Here is an 11,815-nt window from a genome sequence, read left to right as displayed (position 1 = left end):
GAATTTGTAAAATGGAACCTAGAGGTTTCCAGTCCTCCTGTTACACACCCTAATGTTCTTACAGGTTCATTCAGAGACTGTTTCCTCACAATTTGCTGCTCAGTAAATAGGGGGAAAAACTGTTCGGGTCTCTTTTCCAACTGGCTCAGGCTTACTCTCTGTGTGTTGTTGGCTGAGCCATGAGAAATGGCATCTGCAGGTGTTTGGACAGTTGAAATTTCAAAAAGCATGAACAGAGATGAGTATGTTGATCTATTCCTGCTCCGTTGGTGGGTAACACTGACTTATTTTGCTGTTACAGATACATTAATTAAAGTTGAACTGACTCTAAATTTAGGAGACCCCTAAATTTGAATGAAAGTAAATGCAGAGGGAAACAGCAGCTCTCTAGAGTCATTGATGTAGCCTTTAAGACAGATTGGGAACCTCTATAAGAGGATGTTCCCAAAAACGTGCCAAATGTTGGTCAAGGGCAGCCCTGTGGATGCGGTGAGAAGATCCTCTGTAAAAAAGCAGGGTTTGAGTTTTTATTGGTCCAGTCAAGGTGGGCAGGAAATACTCAGAGGTGTTTATGAGGTTTGGGCCGGCATTACAAGGGCGCTAGCTGCCATCAGAGCAGTCCCACACTCGTCAGGAGACTGCCTATTCCATCATTACCTCTGATGTAGTTTTGAAATGGACTGCTTCCCTCTAGTGAGAGTAAAGCTGGGAATGTTTGGAAAGTGTGTGAATGTGGTTTACCATGCTTTAGCCATGATTTTAAACAAATGACAAAGTGTTTCCGTTTACAGTGGAATCAAGAGATGAGACATAGTATATCTGACATATGGAGGTCAGCGTCATTTGGCACCAGTTGTCACTACTCCTGTAAATAATGATTCACTGCCATGTACCACGTGATATCACAAATTATGCAACTGATTTCATCAGTCTATGTTTTATTATTGTTTTTTTTTTACTTTTTAGTCTTGAAAGATTGCTCAACTCTACGTACTAGATGTGGCTTCTGTTTCTTTGCGTAACAGCCATGTCCCAACATCTGCCTCTCCTTTTCTTGAAAGAGGCCATAGAAGTTCCTAGATCTAATTGAGGGCCAAAGTGTGTCCAAGAACCCAAACATGCTCGACTTTTCAGAGTGAGTGTGATAGTAGAAAAGAACTCCCTCAGGATCCACAAGAAAACCCTAAAGATATTCTCATAGTGGGAGCGAGGAGAAAGGAATGTAATTGAATTGTCGACGCCGCCCCCATTCACAACGTCCTTCGAATTTTCCCACCTGTTTTCAGACAAGCCCCGCCTAACTCCCTCTATAAACAGTCCGTCAAATTGGCAAATGTCTGAGAGTACGAACGAGTAGCCAATCAGAGCGCGGGAGACGGGATAACAGTAGCCAATCAGGGGAAAAAAGTGGCGGGGTTTTCCGGAAAAGAGGCGCGAAAAGAAAAACGAACCCTAGACCCACAGCAACGCCCTGACGGAGGTAGAGCGAAGAAGGGAGGGAGGAAGACAGAGAGAGAGAGAGAGAGAGAATGAGAGACTGAGAGAAGGAGAAATAGAGTGAGAGAGAAAGGGACAAAAAAGAACTTTGTGTTGAGAAATAGGGGATTGTTGAAGAGAAATAATCAGAAATACGAGGAAAAAAGCGCCAGTGTTGATATATAGTTTACCTCAGTACGTTAAGTTGAGGTAAGTTGAACCGTTACCGGACCTGAAGGAGAGCACGTGAACTGTAACCCAGTGTGTTTTGGAACAGTCGTACAGAAACACATTGAATGCAAGACCATGACGGCAGCTGTCGATATGAAGCCGACGTTAACCATAATAAAAGCTGAAAAAGTGGACGGTAAGTAAATCCGAGCTCGTTGTTGCTGTTTGCATTTTTTTTATCGGCGCTCGAGCGTCCTTTTCTTGCCGCTCTCAGTTTTTTTCGCGGCTAACTTTTGTAGAGTTTGCAGTTTTATAGCGAATGTAAATAGGCTAGCGCTGGTGGCTGAGGTAAAACCGTGTTTTGGTGGGTGTTTTTTGTGACAGCGTCGATACTACGAAGCTCAGCGTAGCCAAAGAACAAGACAATGCGGTTCCATGAAGAGCTCCAGATGTGCCCATCAATTATTTATCCCATTTCAGCACCGTGGAAGTGCTGGCAGCTCGACTGGGAGCGAGATATCAGTTATCAGGCGGAGAGAAGGCTAACGTGTTGCTAAGTCGCCGGTTTATACATTGGTTTAAGACTAGCGTTTGACCCAGTTTGGGTCCGTGTACCTGTTGGATGTGGAGTTGGGAGGTGGTCTTGTGAAGAGAGCAGTGCTAAGGACAATCCAGCAAAGATTTGTAATACATTTAATGGTGTATATGCATTTTTCCCAAGCGGTTAACCCCTGCAAAAATATAAATTAATTCATTAATACAATAAAAATAAAAAAGGCAATGTACTTAACTTGAATTTACTTAATGCAAATGTGTGCATCATTTCTACAAAATTGCTACAAATGCTGATCTGATTTCAGTCGTGTAACAAATCAAACCTGAAATAGCACGGTTTGATGGTTGTTTTTACAAGTTTGAGGAGGGTACAGGATGTTTAGATGTCCAAGTTATGGTTTATGCTTCGTTTTTTTTAAGACAATAATATCATACTGAACATCGTATAGTTTCAGTATCATTACTCTATCTGAAAAAAGTGTTGCTAATAATACGCAGATGACTCAGAACACAGGTTTATTTCTGTTTCTCTTGGCAATATCTGTGTTTAAATATATTGCGTTTCTTGTTATTTTGTAGCAGTCATGGTTTAAAGTGTTTTAAGTGCCTCACTTTTTCAGATATAGTACACCAACCCCCACCCCCTAAGTTCCACTTCAGTGTGTCCGTCCCTGTTGCTCATAGCCAGAGCTGACAGAACGCTCCTCGTCATGATGCTGTTTCACTGCCCATTCATACTGCATCATGACAGCGTCCTGGGATGGTTGAGGACGGAGGGAGGGCGCATGCCATGCGGCTTTGAGTCGTCAGCCTTATTGTCCTCCCCCTCGCTTGTTCTGACAGGACACTCCTTAGACTTCAGGACTGGCCTTAGGTGATGAGTGTGCAGGCGAGTTAATGCCTAGAGAGAGAGAGAGTGTGTGTGTGTGTGTGTGTGTGTGTGTGAGAGAGGCAGTATACGTGTTTAAGAGTTAATATATCCTTAGTTAGAGTTGAATACGTACGTCCCGAAGTAAAATTGTACTTATCCAATGACAAATTCTAGCATTTTAATTATATTCTATGTTACAATAATTAATTTTATTAAATAATATGATAAATAATAATATACGAAATGTGCAGTAACTCCTTCAGCTCTATCTTTAGGCCTGTTGTACGATCGTCCAGTGCACTTTTTCGAATGTGACCCTATTCTTGCGCGGTCAGCGGGACACTGCGAGTTCAGTGTCCGCTGTTTTTTTTCCTGAGCGAAAAAGCTGACATCTCTGAAAGACTCTCTCTCTCTCTCTCACACACACACACACACACACACACACCGCAGCAGCTGTAGCTACATCATGGAAACGTGTTATTCACCCCAGCAGGGTGTCATACTGAAAACTGGCTGCTGTCTAAGGTGTGAGATCTGAATCACTGTAACATGCAAACATGGACTGCAACATACACACACACACTCATGCACTCGCACACACTTTTTATCAAGCGCATGGAAAAACACTTGCATGCTATTTAAGAAAAAAGAAAAGCTGCTGATAGTTGCATTACAGTTGCCAAAAGTTTGCGCTATCTTGCAAAACCATTTCACAACACCGGCTCCCTCTTGCCCGGTCAGTCAGGAAAGCCCTGGGTTAGCAGTCTTCTCTGCCAAGGAATGAACTCTCAGCACAGCGCCTGCTTTAATCTGGTCTGCTCTCGTACTCTTTGAACCTGTTACTTTGCGGGAAAAAGACCACAGCTTGGTAGGCTGTGGATGTAGGGGACAGGCAACAGGTTGGAGGCTTCAGACTTGAAAGAGAGAGAGGGGTGAAGGCTCAGAAAAAAGCAGAAATGAGCACAAGCTTGCACAGGCGACTGTGATGAATGAGCCGTGATGTGTTTATCATCCACGCTTAAAGCTCATTGGCTGACTGCAAGTTTGCAAGAGATTTAGAAGTGGCTTTCAAGTCGTTGCTGTCCGGCGGTTGCTAGTTTGAATGCTGATCATATCAGGATTTGGCCTTGCATGTGAAAGAATGCACAAACTTGTACTAATTTATTTATTTATTTGTTGTTTTATTGGTAGCATTTGTTAACTGTGAAAGATGATTGCAGAATTCATTACATTTGCCACCAAATGAGTACAACAGTAAGCATTCACTGGCAGCAGGTCATAAATATTATCTTTGTTAGAACCAGAGTTTTCTGTCTGCTAACTTTTCCTATCACTTTATGCTTCGTTTTCTATGTCGTTTTATGCTGCTTTTGTTGTTGGATGCACCTTGTTTTTTTTTCCAGTATGTGCATGAAACAGCTCTGTGTTAGTGGAATAAGTGATAAAACTTAACTTATGAGGTATGACAAGAAAACATAAAATGTCTTGATTTTATATGTTTATTTATTTGTTTGTTTGTTTGGCAACTAGCCCCCTATTCCCAAACACATGCACTATCTGACACTGTTCACTTTATACTAGGTGTTTTTCGGTGAGAATGGCCACTCGCGTGGTCTTCTGACCTCCTGCCTTGTCTTATTTTGTCACTGTATGTCTGAATTCTCCCTTCTCGTGTCCTTCCTTCTCTCCTCCCTCTGTGTACACAGGGGTGATGAATTGTCATGCTAAACCGCATCAAGTCAAGAGCAACACAGAAGTAGTTTAGAGTTCATGGGAGATGATCTGATTTATTCTAAAGACAAATAGAGGAAGAGCAGACAATGGAGGCTCCACAAGAGGACGACGGCCTCCACGAGGGCACTTGTGTTTGCAAATAGAACTGTCTAAATAAGATCGGGTTTGTGCCTCTGCAGAAGTGACACTGATCCTCTTCTTGAGGACGAGCGCTCATCAAAGTCGTGACCATGACTTATACCTTCTGAAGCCGCTGTGCACCAGATGCAAATGTGAACCACATGCTAGCACAGCGCCGAATGGCGCCTTGAGCCGCTTCAAGCCATGCTTTCTGGAAATAGCTGGCTAGGTCATCACCAGCATGAGGACCCAGCAAACAAAACAGTATCAAACGTCTGAACGAGCGAAGACATGCACTCTTGGCGGTTGGTGTCAAAGCGCTTGACGACAGGGCTGCGTCTTTCATGTCGGACCAAAGAGTACTTAGCACTGGCAAGTGGGTCAGCAACAACACGAGAGGAAGCCAGAGGTCACCTCCCACCCACTTGTTTCAGGCTATAGAAAGTAGCTCTTGATAAGGGTACTTGTTTCTTTCCTTCTTTCTTTTTCATTGCCTCTCTCTCTCTCTCTCTTTCTCTTTCTCTGTTGGATGCCAGGGATCAGCGAATGACAGGAATGTGTAAGGGTTGGGTGGGCTGCCTGCTGCCCCTCTTTTATCTGATTAAGACACTATGCTCGATCATCTCAAACCACACACATAGACTCGCACTATCAACAATAAAGCACATTATCAGCATTCTCTGCAGCCCTGAGACACAGTAACCACACAGTAGTCTGCTAGCCGACACTTTGCTTTGAAGACTGAGGCATACAGCGCAATTGAAGTTCCTCTGTATTTTGTGATTCTAGTTCAAGTCAAAAACCTAGAGGCCTAGCTTCTTGCCCTAGAAAAGCTAAAACAAAAAAGAACTGTCACTGTGGTGGTACCCGGAAGTGTATATTTTCAGTACATTTAGTTAGGGAACATAATCGTACCTCATTCTATATTAACTGTAGATTTCAAAATTGTGTTGATTTCATTCGCCCCGTTAGATCTCCAGGACTTTTATTCTGCTCTTTTATTCTCCACAGTTGTATAATGAAAGATTACAGATACCTCCCTCTCTTTCTGGAGAAAAGAATGTAATGAATCTTTAGGGAACACAACTGGACTCTAACACCACTGTTGTACGTCTGTCACTGGCACTCAATTTTAAATTTAAAAATATTAATATTAACAAAGCCAGGAGGTTGTTGTTTGATGGTGATGCCATGCTGTTTTGAGTTTTTTGCAGTGTTTCTGTGGCTTTTTTATTGTTCATATTGATATCGGAATAATATTGATCGTATTGATCAAAATTCAGAAATATATTGTGTTATAAATTTGGGCCGTATCGTCCAGCTCTATTGTAGAGCAATAGATACATGGTAGAGGATCCCGTTCGTGGCTTCTGACTGATGTTTGACTAGCATCAGCATGTCAAGAACTGACTAATGCTAATCAAGTGCCAGTCAAGGCTTAGCAAAGAGCAGCCAGATTTCCCCATGTTACATAAGTAGGTCCAGCCCAAGGGTTTTCCACAGTTGGCTCTTGCCTGCCTGCTGCCTTAGCAAAGCCCAGCCCAGGCCTTCTTAGCCAGGCTGTGGTCATGCTGGGCACCCTGGCAGCTGTGCAAACATGAGGCTAGGTGATCTACACTCATCTAATGTGGGGGGCTGGTGAAGAGAAACAAATGACTAAGCCCTGGCTTGTTTTTTAATAGGTCTGTGAACACTTTATGAGCCAGGCCAAAGTATTGCATACTTATTTTTATGAGAGGTATAAGGCATGTGAACACATTCCTGCATCTACTTTATTGTAGCTACCTCGTTTGTGATCATAAGGCATGTTATATTTTACAGTTAAATAATATTAAATTTATATAGTTCACTGTATACTCAAAGAGCATGAGCATTGCCACAAGGGCTTTGTTTCTGAGCCCCAGCCAAGTGTCCCTAGATAAAACAACCCTGCTTCTTAGTGACGTGCGCTGGCGGAATGACTCCCCCTCTGCAGAATGTGCGTTGGCTAAATGACTCCCCTTTGAGAATGCCTGACTTGTTACCACACAAATTTATTGTTCCCTTTAACATGTAGTCATCAAAGGGGGGGGGGTTCTTTTTTTACCTTCAGAAACAAGCAGCTTCTAAATAGTAAGCATGTGTGAGAGCGGTCCGGCTTTTTGAGTCCATACTGTTTAGGATGTTGCTGACCTGTTAACTTGTTCCACTAAACATCTACAGATCAGTCATGAGTTAGAGGAGCAGGCCTTCAGATGTGTCGAGGGCAGACTTGCCCCATTTTTATTGTTGTAGCCTTGCTGAGCAGCCAAAGCTTCACGCAAACCAAAACAAAAGCAGAAGAAACAGCATGTCCCTGAGCGGGACACACACACAAAAGAAACAAAACAACAACAACAACAAAAAACATCTCAAGATTTTTACAGCTTCCATCTATGCCTTGCTCCCTCCTCACTTTTTTTTCTACTTCTTCTTTCCCAACCCGCATTGAGTCCCTCTGCGGCACATATGCGTCTTTCTTGTCGCGTCTCACCGGCCCCTGATGTGGTGTCTGTCTGCTTCTACGTCGTCTCATCCCAGCTGCCTGTTACAGGCTAATTACTGAGTCACAGCCTCTGATGGGCAACCTCCACCCCTCCCACCCCCTCCAGCTCTCGGCACTAGCCCAGTCTGGCTTCTCAAGGACTTGCTGCTGATGGGCTCCAGACTGCCTCCTGGGTGGCAGGCGGCTCTGGAGGTGAGTAAGCCAGTCTGACCGGTGCCTGCCTCTCGCTCTCTCAATGCCACCCTATGGCATCAGCTGTTTTATTGCCGTTTCTGAGGCCTGATATGTGCTAGGTTACGGAAAATATGTGGCTGTGGTTTGAAGATCAGAGGAGTCAGACACAACCTGCATGTTTTGGGGGTTCAGGTAAAGGCTTGTTCTGTCTTGCTTTTGCAAGAGAATGCTTAGACTAGTTAATGGTCAACAGGTTGAGGACTATATGTAGCAGTTGGATTTACTTGTATATGTGAATGCACATGTCCATAACATTTTTCCTGGACTTTAACCGGGCTTTATCCTTCCAGCTGCATAGTGCACAGTTTGGGTAATATCCGAGTGAGTGAATGTGTGTACAGAGCCTGAATGTTCTGGAGAATCATGCTGTATCACAGGCACTGCCCCATGCCTAAAGCATGTGGAGCATGTGTAGATGTTGGCTGGAAAAGCTCCTGAATATATCCAAACCTGATTCTCCAGACCTCACTCTCTGGACTTATTCCGGAGTGCATGTTTGAACACCTTGTGTCTGTCTTTTGTATGAGTAAAGATGTATGTTTGGGGACAGAAGTAGTGAGCGTAAAGGAGGAAGGTCAAGGCCCGACCTGCTTCCTAGTATATGTGTGTATAACACTCCTAGGATTCAGTGTGTATATCATGTTTTGAAGACTAAAAAAAATTATTTTCCTGTGCATAGCATTTTGAGTAACAACACAATGAAAGCTAGTCCCAGCTCTAAGACCTCCCTTCGGTGTCTTGTCTTTCACCAAACCACCTGTTTTTGGATTCAAGGGCCGTGAGCTGCTTTTGCAATCATGCTATTTCTGCCTTCACCCCTGGCAAACGGGAGCTCAGAGCAGAGCTGAAAGAGTCAGTCTGGCTACACGTTCTGCTGCATATGGTATCATCCTGTGTGAGGCTTTGGACTTCTCAGCTTAAGTGACCACACTCACCGTCCAGGTGCTTGGCTGGAGCGAATCCCTCGGCCTTTATGAGTCTCTTTCGGTTTGTTTGAGCCGCGTGACCTGCACTTGAGTGGAAGGCGCTTGTTCTCTGGCAGTCTCAGCCACTTTCGCAACTGGGTTCACTTCTCAGGCTTTATTTTTTTTAACCATTCCTTTGACGGAAAAATGCCTGAGAACAGAAACAGCCATCGTCATAGGCGTCTGGACAGGCTCCCAGAGGTGGCCATAATGAGCGCCGGTTTTGACACTGTTCGCATACACCAGCGAAGCTTGGCGGAACCCAGCTCCTCACCCCCTTTCTCATAAAACAGCTAGCTGTTAGCAGCCCGCTTTATTAGCAGCGGCTCTGAAAGTATGCTTTGAAATATTTTTTTGTGTGTGTGTCAATGTGTAGCTTGCTGAAGTCAAGGCATTCTCAGAACCACACTAACTGGAAACTGAAAGAATAATAACTGCAGAAACTCCTGATTTCGATTTGTAGGAGTTCTTTAGGAGTTTTTAACCCCTTGTGCTCAGTTGCAGGCGCCAGACTAGAAGACAGTGACGTGTGCGCCTGCCTGACATTCACGTTCTTTACTGCAGAACTGCTTCACGAGTGGTGGGCTGTTGGGTGTCACTTTGATGATACCAAAAGAAACCCACCGATACAGATGTCATCTCCAGTAAGCCGTTTGTGTCAGATAGTTTTTCTCTTTCATGCCGCCTGCTGCTAATTCCAGGCTTCTATTTTTGGCCTGCCAGTGACAGTCAGTGGTGCTTTTACTTTTTATATAGATAATTTTGTAACTGGAATTTATTTTTCTCTCATTCAAAAGCGTGGCAGCTTTCTTTTTAAAATCGCATAAGGGCAAGTCCAGGACCCTTCACATTAGCGATAGTAAAACGACACAAGAATGCGCGGCATGCTAGATGAAAACATTGTGGTCTGCAGGGAATTCATTTAGTGAGTATGCATCTGTTGGCCCTCGGCTGGCCCCGCAGAACACAGAAACCATTAGCCACCCTACTGCTAATTGCACACAGAGCTTTTTTCCCTCCTCAATCGCCCGAGCATTACAATGCCTGCTTGATTGTAATCGTAGCCTGGGTATGGCTAAACGTCCACATATAATAGTTTTTCCTTGTTAATCCCCACCAGAGAATTCCTGCCCCAGCTTGCAGCGTTGGCTGCTCTTAGCCGAGGCTTTTTGTGGGAGGATGTTGCAGAGAGAGTAAACTGTTTGTCGTGTCTTTTGGCATTTGTTTGTGTCCCAGGTCTAAACAGTGCATGCAAGGTCTCCTGAAGTGTGTGCAGATGCAAACCTGCCTCTGCTGAACTCACCTGCATATGCACCTAAGTCATTCTAGGCAAACAGACTTGGACGATTAGACTTGCATCATTTCAACCACATTGTGATCGTGTTGGTAGATACTGCAGTTGTGAGGAACATTGCAGCGTAAGCTGCTGGGGTTATTATTTTGTGACGGGTTGATTTAGTCTTGTTGGATAGGGCGGAAAGATTACGGTTTTTACGTCTAAATCACATTTAAAGAGTGCAGTTTTCAGATTGGATGAGCTGCTGGTTTGATTCTTGCCTGCATTATCAAGAACAGCATCTTACTTATTAAATATCCGGACATATAGATCGTTTAAAACAGAGATAGACCCTAGGCAGCCAGCAATCACAGTCTGACAGGATACATTCAGCTTTTGGTCTTCATCGTTCTTGTTTTTATAAAAACAGGAAACTTTGAAGTATGTCTACACACAGATCAATAATATACAGCAGTTTTTATTCAGGTGAAATGGTGTGACTGGGTGAGTGTGTGACTGGGTGAGTGTGTGTCATTGCCCACAGGTGTGTGTGTGTGTGTGTGTCCAGTGTCCTGTTGCTGCCTTGTACCCGGTGATCTTATGGGTGGTGCTCAAACATTTGCTCGACTATGCACTTCATAACCCTGTTTACGCCATAGCTCTGCGCTGATGTCTGTGTGATTATGATGTGAATCCCCTGCTTGTTTCTTGTGAATGTGTGTGTGTGTGTGTGTTCAGGGCATCCTCCGTCTGGCCTTCTAAGAATAGCCACATTGTTGGGGACAGGGGGGAGCCCCCTGCTCTTGATCCCAGCCGTCCGGCCGTGCTGCCTTGGCACTGCCTTTGAGGCAGACGCTGCTATTCCTGTCCTGGGCCTGGCCCGGCCTTTGCTTCGTATTCAGATGGAAATCTAAATAGTGGGCAGAACAAGCAACTCTCTCAGCATTGAACCCCACCCCTTGCCCTCTGCCCAACCCCCACAGCAGCCCCCCAGTCCCTTCTCACTCTTCTGTGTGAATGACCCTCCTTCATCCCGGCCAGACTTTACAGCCGGCCCCTAACGTACTTCTAGAGAAAGTGGAAGATAAAGATCTACAACAAAGTGGTTCTGATAATGCCGTCACGTTCAGGGGGGGCAATTGCAGGGGCTCTCTGACCCCCGCAGAGAGGGAGTGAGGTGTCCAGCTGAGGGGTGGAAAGCTCATAGTCTCACAAACACAGACTTTGCTAGTACCTCACTCTCACTCTCTGGGAATGAATCATACAAACTACCTACATTACATCGTATGTTAGTGCAATGTCGAACATGGGGCAATGTGTTGGGGTAAGTAGCAATACCTTTGGGATGAGTTAGAATGACGTTTGTGATCCACGACTAATCATCCCACATCTAGCTCTGTTTATGCTTCTGTGGCTGAATGCAGTGGAGTCATTCTATCTGTTTTAGGGGGCTGTGGCCACCCATAAAAATTCTTTATCCCCCATGTTTGGACGCTAAAAGTCACCAAACTGATACGAGACTCAACACACTTCTATTTCTGAGGTTAGACTAAAACATTGAATGATCTGAGACAGAAACAGTGCTCCTGACCCTCAGCAGCCGGCGTATCACCCCCTAGGGGCATCGGACAGTGTGTGTACAACGGACCAGACTTCCCCGGGTCCTCCGACGGCTTCCAACATGAATTCAATTTGGTCTGTAATTTTTAAACTTTGGGTCATTGCAGGAATAAAAGACACCAGGCTGTGACTTTCACGATAAGAGCTGTTTATCTGCATGCTGTGTTCTTTAGTTTCTCTACCCTCACTCCACTCCACCACCACCCCCTCCCACCACAACAGCAAAAGTGGTTTGTCCCTCCTGCGTGCAAATCTAACACATCATTTCT

The 11,815-nt window shown here is 44.6% G+C and overlaps 1 protein-coding gene across 1 annotated transcript in view; it reads left to right on the top strand.

Moving 5' to 3' along the window:
* Positions 1 to 1,530: 1,530 nt before the first annotated feature.
* The window catches only part of ets1 (v-ets avian erythroblastosis virus E26 oncogene homolog 1), a 34,948-nt gene continuing 24,663 nt past the window's right edge, over positions 1,531 to 11,815 (top strand). The window contains exon 1 of the mRNA XM_066685051.1: positions 1,531 to 1,843. Coding sequence (XP_066541148.1) covers positions 1,783 to 1,843 — 61 coding nt within the window. The 5' untranslated portion in view covers positions 1,531 to 1,782. The remainder of the gene's footprint in view (positions 1,844 to 11,815) is intronic.

Source organism: Hoplias malabaricus, chromosome 11 (assembly GCF_029633855.1).
Source record: "Hoplias malabaricus isolate fHopMal1 chromosome 11, fHopMal1.hap1, whole genome shotgun sequence".
NCBI lineage: Eukaryota > Metazoa > Chordata > Actinopteri > Characiformes > Erythrinidae > Hoplias > Hoplias malabaricus.
This window is presented reverse-complemented; position numbering and strand designations above follow the sequence as displayed.